Source organism: Daphnia pulex, chromosome 1, assembly GCF_021134715.1.
Source record: "Daphnia pulex isolate KAP4 chromosome 1, ASM2113471v1".
NCBI lineage: Eukaryota > Metazoa > Arthropoda > Branchiopoda > Diplostraca > Daphniidae > Daphnia > Daphnia pulex.
The window spans coordinates 3,988,425-4,001,994 of record NC_060017.1 but is presented as its reverse complement, the minus strand read 5'-3'; the positions used below and the strand labels follow the sequence as shown (position 1 = coordinate 4,001,994).

At 41.4% G+C, this 13,570-nt stretch overlaps 4 protein-coding genes across 14 annotated transcripts; 3 read left to right on the top strand and 1 right to left on the bottom strand.

The window, feature by feature from the left end:
* Positions 1-66: 66 nt before the first annotated feature.
* LOC124205181 (iron-sulfur cluster assembly 1 homolog, mitochondrial-like) lies at positions 67-905 on the top strand. The gene is made up of 4 exons (XM_046602583.1): positions 67-287; positions 417-470; positions 529-634; positions 702-905. Exons 1-4 carry the CDS (start codon positions 204-206, stop codon positions 848-850), a joined length of 393 nt encoding a protein of 130 aa, XP_046458539.1. The 5' UTR covers positions 67-203; the 3' UTR covers positions 851-905.
* On the bottom strand, positions 827-4,065 carry LOC124204465. Of its 5 annotated transcripts, none has more exons than XM_046601685.1 (7): positions 2,895-4,065; positions 2,649-2,828; positions 2,531-2,592; positions 2,330-2,455; positions 2,077-2,252; positions 1,316-2,008; positions 827-1,246 (listed from the first exon to the last, which is right to left on the bottom strand). In XM_046601685.1, the coding sequence occupies exons 4-7, from the start codon at positions 2,408-2,410 to the stop codon at positions 991-993; spliced, it is 1,206 nt and encodes a 401-aa protein (XP_046457641.1). In that variant the 5' UTR covers positions 2,411-2,455; positions 2,531-2,592; positions 2,649-2,828; positions 2,895-4,065; the 3' UTR covers positions 827-990. The 5 variants fall into 5 exon arrangements, with proteins under 5 accessions (XP_046457641.1, XP_046457716.1, XP_046457572.1 ...); XM_046601760.1 differs by having other exon boundaries at positions 2,649-2,745; positions 2,829-3,068; XM_046601616.1 differs by having other exon boundaries at positions 2,330-2,472; positions 2,649-3,003.
* Positions 2,692-12,322, top strand: LOC124203136 (DNA-binding protein P3A2-like). Of its 7 annotated transcripts, XM_046600171.1 has the most exons (12): positions 2,692-2,805; positions 5,236-5,631; positions 5,698-5,969; positions 6,028-6,193; positions 6,267-6,379; positions 6,443-6,814; positions 7,337-7,691; positions 7,762-7,862; positions 9,095-9,421; positions 11,248-11,303; positions 11,365-12,133; positions 12,209-12,322. In XM_046600171.1, exons 2-12 carry the CDS (start codon positions 5,334-5,336, stop codon positions 12,320-12,322), a joined length of 2,943 nt encoding a protein of 980 aa, XP_046456127.1. In that variant the 5' UTR covers positions 2,692-2,805; positions 5,236-5,333. The 7 variants fall into 7 exon arrangements, with proteins under 7 accessions (XP_046456127.1, XP_046455749.1, XP_046456055.1 ...); XM_046600099.1 differs by lacking the exons at positions 2,692-2,805; positions 11,248-11,303; positions 11,365-12,133; positions 12,209-12,322 and adding an exon at positions 4,256-4,413 and having other exon boundaries at positions 7,301-7,691; positions 9,095-9,286; positions 9,344-10,307; XM_046600121.1 differs by lacking the exons at positions 2,692-2,805; positions 11,248-11,303; positions 11,365-12,133; positions 12,209-12,322 and adding an exon at positions 4,274-4,413 and having other exon boundaries at positions 9,095-9,286; positions 9,344-10,307.
* A 12-nt stretch (positions 12,323-12,334) lies between these two features.
* On the top strand, positions 12,335-13,450 carry LOC124192625 (SH2B adapter protein 2-like). Its single transcript, XM_046586031.1, has 5 exons — positions 12,335-12,581; positions 12,703-12,878; positions 12,939-13,109; positions 13,170-13,253; positions 13,322-13,450. The coding sequence occupies exons 1-5, from the start codon at positions 12,335-12,337 to the stop codon at positions 13,448-13,450; spliced, it is 807 nt and encodes a 268-aa protein (XP_046441987.1).
* Positions 13,451-13,570: the final 120 nt, after the last annotated feature.

Genomic DNA, 13,570 nt, shown 5'->3' with positions numbered 1-13,570 from the left:
TCTTTTTATTCGACGATTTTTTTTTCAATTTAAATTCCATATTTTGATCTTTATGGAAATCTGGCAATGCTGAATGTTTACAACGAGTGACTTCTGGAAATAAAAGGGTCCATGTTTTTTTGTTATTATGCAATTATTCTCGATTGTCGAATCTCGACTGCAACTAATTTCTAAACAAACATAATCTTCACCAGCCATCCGACATGGCAGCTCGTGTAGCAGCCTCCGCAACCGTACGAGCTGTTAAAGCTAGGAAACCGTTTCCTACTCGAGCAGCTCTAGTTCTTGTAAGTTCTTTTCTGAGGAAGGAATAATATTTGCAAATTACGTTTTTTTTTCATTACAGTATGTGTGGTGTTAATAATAGAAGGTCAGATAAGTCAATTTCAATTCTTTTATTTTTCTGATCTGGACAGACTCCAAGTGCTGTGAACCAAGTGAAAAAACTATTCGAGGGCAAAAACGATTATGTAAGTTTGTTTTGTTTCATTTTTTTCAATCTACAATAAAGATAATTTTTCGTCTTAGATTGGTCTAAAAATAGGCGTAAAGCAGCGTGGTTGTAATGGCTTCAGTTATACTCTAGACTTTGTTTCAAAGAAAGAGAAATTTGATGAAGAAGTTCTTCAAGATGGTAAGTTCAAAATACTTTTTTTTCCAAAAAACAAATTAATTAACTTATTTTGTTATCATGATTAAAGGAGTTAGAATATTGGTTGACATGAAAGCCCAACTTCATTTATTAGGCACCGAAATGGACTATGTTGAAAATGAACTTTCCTCTGAATTTGTTTTCAATAATCCAAATATAAAAGGAACATGTGGATGTGGAGAAAGTTTCTCTGTGTAATTAGTAAATTTAAATTGGGGCTGTACATAATAAATGAAATACATAGTCAAACATACTTTATTCTATTTATAATTTAATACTCAGAAAATCAGTAAGCTAAAATGAAAATTGGTTCAAGGTGAGTTAAACATCACCAACAATTAACGCGAAGAGTATTCCGTATCTTCTTGAAGACCATACCGCTCAAGATATTGCTGAGATGACATACTCATTTCCACCGATCGCGAATTTTTATACGTAAAGTCAATTTTTTTACTTTCTTGCTGTTTCGATTGTCCTAGGTATTTTTCGGCCAAACGCTGCATTTCCACACTTTGATCCGTTTCTTTACGTACGTCCCACATGTGGTTGTTTCTGGAGTTGGAACGGGGGTAATAGATGGGATTGCGAGGAGCACTAAAAAGAAAAAAACATTGAACACAGTTAGAATATTACAATGATTTAGACGCGAGAATAGTAAATTACTTAGCGGGAAATGGATTGATAAAACTGATTCCTAACTCTTGTACTCGTTGCATCGTTACTTTACGAACAGGGTTGTCCGGAGGAGCACTGCCGTTGAATAAAAGCCTTTCGGGTACTTCATTCAGAACATGCAACATTTCCTGTGGTTTTTCAATCAGAGGTCTTTGAACCTCTTTTGTGTTGGCTTGTGCCAACAACTTTTGAACATGTTCCATGACATTGACACAAGAGTCAATGCTGTCGTCAAACTCTTCAGAAACTGATTCTTGATAGTCTTGCATGTTGACCACAAAAGAAGGCTGTGGACTTGGTGGCTGCTCCACAATTGTCTCAAGCTGGAGATCTCTGAACGTCAAAGTAATTTCAGTGCGATCCTGTGGTTGACGCATTGAAGGAGAGCCATTGTTGGAACGGGGGAAGACTCTCACTGGAGAGGGGTTATAGTTAGGACTTTCATCATCAAAGTACGATGAAGTTTGAGTAGCTCCATTAGCTCTTTCTTTCTCTCCAAGCTTGTCCTGCAGCCTTTCTTGATAATGAAGAAGCTGTTTAACTTGTGTTTGAAGAAGATTAAGTTGTCTGTTTTGATCCTGAATAAGCTCTTTGATTTCAGGATCAACAGATGGAGATGTAATAGTGCTATTGTTGAATGGAGATGTTTTACAACTGCAAGGTGATGTTTTTTGTGGCCAGCTGTATAATTGAATTTTTAAAAATTATTATAAACCTATTTGTTTTCAAACCCATTTCATAAATTTTACCTTGATGTCTTTTTGAGGACTGAAAGTGGAGTCAGCTGTGGAATGAAACCTGGACTTTTAACAGGCGATGTCTGAGCAACAGTTGATCTTGGTTGAAATACTTCTTTAAAAGGAAATGAAATATCTTCAGAAAATAAAGATGGTTCAGACACTTGAGGCGGTAGCATGTGTAAACCCTAAAATAAAAAATAATAAGAAAAGAAATGTCCCTTATGTTTATTACCTGTTTAGACTAATCAGAATACTAACATACCTGCTGATGATTGTGCGAAAAAGGTCTTTGAATTCGCGGCTCATTCATACTCATACTCATGTCATTATCAGATCTGAACATTTTGAGTGCAGGTGGAAAGAAGGTGCTGTCCAACGCCAATACTGACTAGACGAATCAAATAGTTGAGAATAAAACGTAATTGAGTTCACTTTTAAAACCAAAATGTTTAAAATTATTTACCTGTCTAGATGGACTCGGCTCTTTCCAATAACTTTCCGTTTGATTTCACTTAAGGCCTAACACTAAAAGGAGAAGCAAACGATTATTAACGGCTTTTTCAAATAAACTAGTGACTTACAGCTGAAAAGGAGCAGACGAATAAAATTCAAATCCAGCATCAAATACCAACAAATTCCGCTAGGTGTCATATTGGTTCAAGTCTTGGTACAGAAGTCCTATATAAAAGTGCTCCTCGATGAATTGCAATTCTCAGCTTGGAAACTACCTTTACTATCGTAAGTAAATGTTATTTATTCACCTTATTAAACGAATATAAATGATTAAGATCCTTTGGAGAACATTTGTCGTGAATCAAAATGTCTACTTGAGTGGGATGGGTGTTGGTTTTCGTCTGCAGTGCTCTATAGTGCGCAAACTCCATCAAATCACAATGGCGGCCATTTGCCAGAGGGGTGATTTCTTGCCATAGTCGGAGGACCTTTGGACGGTTAGCGCCAAAACCAGTTGAATTTGAAACTTTTATCATCAATACTCGATGTTGAAGCGTAATCTCCTTGTAATGACTAGGGATATAAATGAATCTGCATATTGGGCAATGGCTGGGAGGCCAAGGCAGTAATGCAACCTTTTGTGTGCACCGTTTCTTTACGTACCCACGTACACACACACATCTGGCAACTTGCGCTCTATTTCTGTATCGGCTCGCTATATTTAAACTTGTATGGCTGCTTGTCTTGGATATTTGTCGGAAATAACAGAAGACAAGCCTTTCCCATTTCAAAACAACGATTCATTTGATAGCCCTTTCCAATTTTTAGAATTTATGTCTCAATTATCCGTTTCAATAAGATTATTAAAATTTAAAAAGGGTTACGTGGCTGAAAGAAACGGTGATCCTATAGAATGTTTGTATTTTATTTGTGTAAAATCTGTAGACCGGCTGTAGAGATGAATAATGGTTCCATTTCTCATTGGGGGTCGTAGTTGTAACAGCTGCCGAATAAAAATAAAATAATCCTTTTTCCCCTAGTAAGGCTTCCATCGTTGATGAAAAAATTAATTTATTTTTAAAATTTGGATATGAAATATTATGCGTAATATTCCGTATTGATTAGAAGAGTTTTAGAAAAAAGAAATTCGTCTGAATTGATTCGATGGGAAATCGATAGTGTGTGGGGTGGGGTGGTTTAGAGAAGAGAGGACGCTTCGGACTGGGTCGAACAACAAAGATGGCCGAAGAGGGAGGGGTTGGTAGGAGCGATCGATCGAGGCCCTCCGTTCACTACTGCTGCCGAACGGAGAGAGAGAGAGGTGGAGGCGGGTAGAATTAAACCCCGAAAAGGGAAGGAGGAATAAAGCGGGAGGGAGTTTCGCTAGCGAGTTTGGACTAGCCAACAGTACACGACGAGTGTCAGAGTTGTGTTGGATCGTCTGTTCAAGTTGTTCCCGACCGACGAAATCACCCCCCCCCCCTAAAAAAGGTAAAAATCACGACCATTTGTGGTGGGAAACCATCTCGGTCGCCACCGAAAGGCACATTGGACGACCAGTTCCGCCGGATCGACGCCGGATGGTGTGTGCGCTTTGCTGCGCGTGTCTATTCGGCCGCCACCTTGACGCCCTAGCCTAAAACTCTATCCGTGTACGAATCGTGTGTGTGTGGGGGGGTTTTTCGGGAGAGAGGGGGGGGGGGGTTGCGTTTTTAAGCCGGACACAATCTAAAGGAAGGAGGAGGGAGTTGGTGAAGCTAACGCAGTCTCACTGGCGTCGTTGCGAGACTCACGCAGGTGCGAGTTTGGTGGCGGCGGACGCAGACGTAGTGGACCGAATTGCGCTTGGACAAAAGCCGTGTCGTTTGCGCCGTCAACTCTATTCGATTACAGGTTGCCTCCTCTTTACTTCTTCTTCTTCTTCTTCTGCTTCTTCTTTGGTGTCATTTCAGTCGTCGCACGTGTTTCTTAGCTTTCCCCACCCGATTTAACTTAAACTTAATGTCGCACGTTAAAGTTAGACCCGACAGGCCGCAAAGTGAACTCTTAAAAGTAAAATGGAGTCGTCCAAGGTAACCACAGGGTTTTTCTCATCTTTTGTTCCCCCCATCGCGTCGCTCAATAGGAGAAAAAACCCCAAGCGTCGTGTTTATCGATCCAACTACTACCCCGTGACGTCACACACTCCGCCCGACGTAGTCTACTTGGCCCTATTTATTAACTCGGAATGATTTGCTTGGGGCGGTGGGTTTCCATCCAGCATTTCCATCAGGAACCACGTGAATCGATACGAGTGGGTTCGTTTAAAGGGCCGCCCTTCTATCCTACACCGTGTGGGGTTGTTTGTGTGTCCCCCCCACCACCCGTTTCCAAGGCGACCGTATTGATCCTGCCGATGCGGGTCGATTCTATTCCAGCAGCAGCAGCAGTTTCGCCTCCTTCTAGGGTCATCGTTTTGAATCCAAACTGTTCACATTATTTTCAACAGCAGCAGTTTCCCACCAAACAAATTCATTGACCGGCCATCGCGCTCCCGTTCTATGTTTGGACATTTGTTTATTATTTCTATCTCTCGTTATGTTGATCGTCGTTTAAAAAGCAGCTAGTTTGGCTTTGGGTTTTAGGTTGGTTTTTATCCCCCATCGTATGGATTTTTGAAACCTTTGGCCTTTTGGTTTGTTTTCTAAATTGTTTTTTTCTTTGTATTTCCGCCAGTTGTTCCAAGTGGTTGCCGACTTTCGCTTCGTGGCCATTTCAACCGTCCCGCTTCAACGTGTATCGCCGGCGAAATCCATTCTCATCGAACCGCCTAGATGGTGGTGAAAATGGCTACCAGTAACGGCGGAAGCCTGGCCGTCCTAGCCGGCTCAGAGGCCGGAAATGGAAGCACTAGTGCCGGTGTTGACGGAACGGACGCCGTGGCCGAAGCTTGTTCAGGTGGACGCATCCAAGACGACATCGCCGACCACACGGATGACGAACAAGGTGGCGATGTCGGGTCGGAAGATTCAGATTCCATGGATTTCGACGACGACGACGACGACGATGGATCGGATCTCATGTCCAACACGACACTCGGCGATGACATCACCGCTCAGTTGGCAGCCGCTGGTTAGTCGATCCTTTTAATAGGTCGGGCAGCAGCAGGTGTTGATTTAAATTTTTCTTCTTTCTCAGGTCCCGTTGGCATGGCGGCGGCTGCGGCCATCAACTCGTCCAAGAAGCGGAAGAGACCGCACTCGTTTGAGACGAATCCGTCCATTCGTCGGCGGCAACAGACCAGACTCCTCCGCAAACTCCGGCAGACCATTGACGAATACGCCACTCGGGTCGGACAACAAGCCATCGTATTAATCGCCACACCTGGAAAGCCGCAGAACAATTTCCGGGTCTTTGGTGCCAAACCTTTAGAAGACGTTGTCAAAAATGTCAAATCCACAGTCCTCCAGGTAAAAGTGTCCTCAATTGTATTTCATTTTGTCGTTTGTCTACAATCTTTTCGTGTAGGATTTGGAAACGGCTTTGGCACACCACGCTCCACCCCCAGCTCAAGACGATCCATCGCTCTACGAGCTACCTCCGCTAGTCATAGACGGAATACCTACACCAGTCGAGAAAATGACGCAAGCACAGCTGCGAGCATTTATTCCGCTGATGCTCAAGTTTTCCACAGGTAAAGAAAAATCGATATTCAATGTCGATATCGAGATATTTGCTTTAACCTTTTGTGTCGCCGTTCGTCGTAGGCCGAGGAAAACCCGGATGGGGTAAAGAATCCACACGGCCGCCTTGGTGGCCAGGAGAAGTACCTTGGGCTAATGTCCGAATGGACGCTCGTCCCGAAGATGACAAACAAAGGGTAATAAATAATTAAGTTGTTTTCCATTTTATTTTTGGGTAAACAACATTTTTGTTTGCGCAGGTATCGTGGACGCATGCATTGCGGCAAATCGTCATCAATTGTTACAAGTATCACGGACGGGAAGATCTACTACCCGCCTTCTCCGAAGATGCAACGGAAGAAACTAGTCGTCCAGCCAAAGTGATAAAAACAGAAACAGAAACGGAACAGCAACAAGCCGATCGAACAGCTGAAGTTCAGCCACCACAACAGCAGCAACAACAGCAACAACAACAACAGCAACAACAACCACCGTCGTCTCAACCGGCCCAACTTCAACAGCAACAGAATGTCCAGCAATTGGTTCAATCGACTCCGGCTTCTACTGCTCAGTATGCACCAACAGTCGTTCAAACCATCAGCAATCCAGACGGGACAGTGTCCATCATTCAGGTTGGTTTAACTTTAGTGATGATTCGCTAGACTTACACACAACCTGAGTTGTTATTATTATTTTCGTTTCTCGGTTGCCCTCTCTCTTAATTTCTGTGTTTTATATGATTTAATTCAATTACTTTATTCTTGAAGTGGGTATTTTTCTTTGTTTCATTTATATATTTATAATTTCCATATTTGTTTTTCTATATTGAAAATGATGTTTCTCGTTTATGTTTCCAGTTTTCCATCAATATGATTTTGACGTATCGCCGTTGATTGTGGCATGCCAATTTCAGACCGTTCTATGATTTTATCATTTTGAAATTGTTTTTCTTCTTTTTAAATGTTTAGATTGAGAACATAGACAAGTAATTGTCCTTGTTGATTGGTTTGTTCCTTGGCTTTTTCCAACAAAATTTTATCTAACGACATTTTTACAATTGATGGATGATTCTAATGAAACGAAACTCACTGACAATTCCATTCGATTATTTCATGCAGGTCGATCCTCATTCATTCACTAATTCATTCTTCCAGGTGGATCCCAACAATCCCATCATCACACTGCCGGACGGAACAACAGCTCAAGTGGTGGCCACCCAAGGAGTGGCCACCGTCAATCAGTGCGATGATGATGATGGCAATGGCGGCCACGACCAACAGCAGCAACAGTCTGATCGCAATCATCACCTCATCAATCCAAAGCCCATGATTTGGCAATTCGTCCCCACTTCGCAAATCACGGGAGTCACGAATTCGGACGGCGTCACGACGCTCACCAATTCCGCCGATGGCACGACAGTCACCACCGTCGACTTGTCGGCCGTTACCGAGTCCACCATTGGTCAAGAAGGACAGCACCACATCCTTCTCACCGGTGAAGATGGTCAAAGTAAGTTTGACTCAATCGAATCTATTATAATAAAAAAAAAATAAACTAATCATTAATGCATTGTCAACAGCGTATCCAGTCAGCGTCTCAGGAATGATCACCGTGCCGGCCATGTACCAGGCCGTCGTTGCCAACATCTCACAGATGGGTCAATCGGATGCTTCTGTCCAGGTACACTGACAGCAGCCAAAAAAAAAAATAGAATCTAGCAAAAATGGTTTCGTTTTCAATGTTATTACTTAATGGCAATGAGGCCAATTATATTGTGAGCAGCATGCAATTTTGTTTATTTTCTTTTTTCGTTTTGAATTATTTTTTTGGGGCGCAGGGGCGTCGATGCGAGCCGCCACGTCTCATGGTAAAACACGACGATTCCTGAAGTCGCCACCCGTATATTTCTTATAAAAATTAACATTTTTTAAAAATCCCGCTGCGAAATTGGGCGATTTCGAAATCCGTTCGACCATCCATGATTCGATCCTTCTTTTATTTGTTTTTCTGCACGCATGGTCACGGTGGCCTGTATATGTGTGTGTTTTGTGTATTTGTTGTTTGTTTCGATTTGTTTTTCGGGTCTCATCTAATATCCGCCAGTGGTTTAATCAGTCACAACTTGGTGTCACCACGGCCAAGGTTATACACTAGTCTAGTCACAGCAAACACGGGAACAGTCACACACACCAAAGCAATCGTTCGCGAAAACCCATCGGTCGACTCCGATCTTATATTATCTTATAGCTCTTATAGATCATAATTTATACGTGTCCAATAACGAAGATGATCCCGCAATTGTTAATCCCGTCTGCGTGTTACGACACGAAAGTCTCTCTTTCTCTTCGATTTGTCAGTCGTTTATAATCATCGATACAGTATAGGAAACGTCAAAAATTTAGTACTTCGTGGCCAAAGTGTACTTGTTCCTTTTTACATAAAACTACTACATGCCCCTTTGTCTCTCTCCTCTTATGCAGAAAACATTTTAAGAAATGGCTGTAATTTATTATTTGTATGATGTCAATGTTATTTAACCCAAAGGTCAAACCCTAATTCAAAAATTATTATTTCGTTCATTTTTCTTTTTTTGGTTTTTGAATGTTGTTTCGGAACGTTCCTGTATACATCTTTCATTTTTTCTCCACCTTCTTTTTTCCTTTTTGTTGCCTTTGTTACACAGCAATACATCTTGATGTATTTTCCTTCTTGATGTTGTCATGATTGTGTTTTCATTTTAAATCACCGTTATTATTATTTGCACCCGGTTCAATTGTGGCTGATGGACTCCCCCAAAGGAAAGCGCAGCGAGTTCAAGTTGCTATTGCGTCCGTGAACGCTCTAGTCGAGTGCGTGATGCAAGACTAAATGTTTATTTTTAATCGCGATATTTGCCCGTTGTCATTGATCAGGTTTTGGGACCTTTAATATCGTCCCTACCGAAATCAGATTCTAATGGAGGAGATGATGGAGCCATGGTGTCGACAACTTCAGCAGCAGCAGCAGCAGCAGGGACAGCAGCCGGGGGAATGAACGTCGGTGGACTGTCCGTCACCCCCGTCCTGGCACTGGGACCCAACGGGACGCAGCAACACATCCTGCAGGTATTTGACGTTAATCAATCTCGTACCACCATGTGGCTAACGGGCGACGGGCAAAAGGTGACGGCTGCGCCCATGGTGACTTCACAGCTTCTCGGCGAGGTCGACTCCTCCATTTTGGCATCGGCCATGCAGCAGGTGACGTCAGGTGACGTCGATCTTCAAGAAACGTCACCCTCTTCCAATTCAGAATAGACTAATAATCAACGCCCAGTCTATACTCTGACATTTATCGCTGATTGTGTGTATCATAATAGGCAACACTCGCTATATATTTGATATGTTGTGTGTACGTGTACTTACCATTTCGTTCGTTATAGTGGGTCTGCGTGTGTGTGTGTGTGTATGTATGTACGTGTTTATTATTATATAACAATCGGCCGGTGAGCTTTTCTCTCTCGATTGAAGGGGGAAATCATTTTTTTAATTTTATTAATTCAGATGGTGAATTATTCTAATTGCGTTTTATTATTGGTTTTGTATTTTTCCACCCGTTGTTACAATTAGTTTGGGGCCAGCTATATATCGTCTACAATCGAGGAATCCCGATTGTACCGCGTGAATGTTTGAGTAAAGCACGTCATTATATAAATAATCTTTAACTAATAAAATTAGACTTATTCACGCCACTCTAAACTATTCAGAGCTCAACTTGGACGTGAAATCCCGTCTCACTCGAGAATTGACACGACAATGCGACAAATTGTCTTACCTGTAAATAATATAGGCTATATGATGTTTGGAAATTAGTTCTTCTCGTGGAAATTATGTTGTGCCCCCATCATTTCTATTTACTTTATATTCAAAATCTTTGCGTGTATAAGCTGTTCATCTCGGTGTGAAATCTGTGCTGTTCTCCATTATTTTATCGTCGATTTTCTTACAATTTGGTATATACATATATATTACTTTGGCATTTATCTCGGTTAGTCACCGACTGCTGTCCTAAACAATCATCTTCCCTGTCACGACGCACTTTTCACGATATGTACCGCCAGTGTAATACAATTGGTCCATTAATATATATATAACCGCTATTACTTAATTAGTAATTTTCTGGATTAACCAAAAAATCGGTCTAACCTTTCGTTTGAACATAATCTAGTTGAAGCCAATCCCGCATGGCGATGTGGCGTGTCAACGCCAAGTCGCTAGATGCGGGTGTGGCTGTTACTAAAAAACATATAAAGGGAAACCTAAAATGGGGTTTCAATTTCCTTATAAAAACCAACAAAGTTTAATCCCTTCCGATGTATTTAACTAAATGAGACTATTCCGGAGAAAGCCTACACCATTTCGGTTGTTTTCCCAGAAGCGCCATGTAAAACGCGGATGCGAGATTTTGGTTGTACCAAATTAGGCACGAATACGACATGTTTACGCCTAAAGAAATTATAACTTGGCACGCATATATAGGGAAATGAATAATCATCAAAACACATTTATTACCCTTTATTTCATTCGCTGTGGTTTATTTATATTGAAAAACAAACACTATTTGATAAGGAATTAATGGCACTAAACCTAAATATTTTAGGGAGGGTTTTAGTAGGACAGCTATAATTACAACATCAACAAAGCTCACGAGAAAAAATATTTTTTTTTTACAATTTCTTTAGGGGTAAAAATGATAGCAGGCTAGCAGCACTAACGGACTACCAGCCGGGCTTTTTCACAGGCTCCTCCCATTCTCTCTATCATCGAACTGATTTCATGATCGATAGAGGCTTTCGATCGATACGTTAATTGTTTTTTTCTTGCGAATGTCTTATCAGATTTATTGAATGAAGTAAAAAAAAAAAAGAATGTGGTTAAATGCTTAAATAAGTCTGGAATTGAGACAACAAAAGGAGGTATTCATTAAGCATTGAGCTTCACTAATTCTTCTAATAGGAAGCAGCAGTCTATATCAACTACGAAGCGAGACACGTCAAAATTTTTAAGTTGTGGTCATGGCCGTTCAGGCGATTACCGCAGATGCTCGAGATGTAGCTGTCTGGAGTGAAATCTGCGAGAGACAGTGAGTTAACATTAAAAATTAAGTTATTTCCGTAAATTATTTCTACCTAACTTAATTACAGGGCTAGATCAGCTGCCTTTGAACTTGCACGTCACATTCATGCCCACTTTAGCAGTGAATCCCAAATAATAGCAGACTCAGCATTGATATCCCTGTATCAAGATTGTGCTCAACGTTTTGTGGACCTCTTTGTTAGAAGCTATGATGTGGAACTGAAAAAACTCTCTGGCATAGTAGTGAATTCGTGTGACTTTGTCAAGTATGGGAAAAGCAATGGGATCATGCACTTTCCATCTCCTCTGAGGTCAACAGGCAGTGTTTCAAGAACAACACAGGACTGTAGTGATTATTCTGATACTGAAAGAGATATTGCATCTACCTCTGGATACCCTTCTGTTAAACCTAGACAACCAGGTCCCAAGCCATTCTTCAGACGCTTCTCTTTGAAAGGGTTTCGAAAAGGAAAAGGACTCTTTCACAAGCAACACTCTGATGAAGTTGAACTCTCTGGAAGTCACTCTACCTCCATAATGAAACCTGAACACTCGAATCTTCTGTTGCGTGGCAAAATTCGCATGTCGAAGCTTGTCGTCGAGTCATTATTTGAAGGTACCGTCAACTACCTAACCAGTGAAAGCTTAGACGGGACTCCCAAATGGGAGCGCTGCCGTCTCTGTTTGGTGAAGACTGTTGGTGGCTATATGCTAGAGTTCTTCTCTCCACCAAAAGCCAGCCAACCAAAATGTGGAGTGTTCTGCTTCTTGATAACAGAAGCAAGAGAAACAACAGCTTTAGAAATGCCAGATAAGGAAAATACCTTTGTCCTAAAAGTAAGTCTCATATTTTAGGCATTGCAAAAAGTTGATTTATGAAAAAATTTCGAATCTTTTTCACCTCTGACGTAGGCTGCCAATAACCTAGAATACGTCATTGAAGCTGCTAGCAGCGATGAAATGCATAAGTGGTTGCATTCGATTCGACTGTCTGGAGCTCGTTGCATAAACACAACCAATGGGTAAAAATGGTTCAGAATGGGTTCGCACGTTAATTTTCCTAACCAGCATTGGTCTGTCTTCAACAGATCTCCAACAGAAGACGTATTGCGCGAAGGAGAAAGCGAGTCGAATGGAAATTTATCGACACCCGTCAGTGCAAACCAACCATCCGAATTCTCTGGTACACGAACTCTATCTCTCAGGGGATCTCGTTCCCTGCTCCCCGTCTCTCCCAGTGTCGAAGATTCCGATTTAGTCACTAGTCGACTTGATCAGGAACAAGGTATTTGAATCAGTTCACTGTGTTGATCCTTGTTTAAGGAGACTTCATGCTGTTGTTGATGAAAAATTCAACCAAACTGGTAAACTAGATAGTAATTTTTAAAATCAAGATTATGTAACAGATTTGTATGGAACACTGAGACACTACCCTTGGTTTCACGGAACGTTGAGTCGATCTGATGCAGCTGGTCTCGTCCTTCAAGAAGGAGCTGTTGGACACGGAGTTTTCCTTGTTCGCCAAAGTGAAACACGTAAAGGCGAATTCGTTTTGACGTTCAACTTCCAAGGACGCGCCAAAGTAAATCATTTAAAATAATTAGGATTTACCTTTATTTTATTGTATCGTCTTACTTCACAGCACCTACGCCTTACAATTAGTAGTGAGGGACAATGTCGAGTTCAACACCTTTGGTTTCAGTCAGTTTTTGACATGCTGGAACACTTTCGTTCGCATCCGATCCCCTTGGAGTCGGGGGGTTCATCCGATGTTACGCTTACTCAGTATGTAGTTGCCGAATCCGCATTTCAGGTGAATTTTTGGCCTTATTCAAATACGTACCCGATTTTGTATTAAAACTTTTTACTATAGGCGATGACTGTGTCGACGTCTACTCGACAAGGGATGAGCAACTTGTCAGACAGAAGAGTTGCGACTCCGCCCCTTATTCGGGAGGTATACTTCGTTGAAAAGATTTTCAAAAATGTTTCTTACAAACAATTTGGTTGATTCGATTGGAATAGGTGATTGTGAGAGGAGAATCTGTCCGTCGAAGAATCGAGTCAATGGAACAACTTCCTTTGAATCAACAAAATAACGCAGGAAACTCAGGATCCAGTCGTGCAATCGAGAATGCCTACAGCTTCACGTGAAAATGTTCGAATGAAAAGAATCGAAAGAATCACGTTAACACTCAGCGCCTCCAGTCATGAAGATTTTTTTTTTCACTTTACGTTTTGTTGTTTATTTCTTGCATCATTTTCATTGTCTTC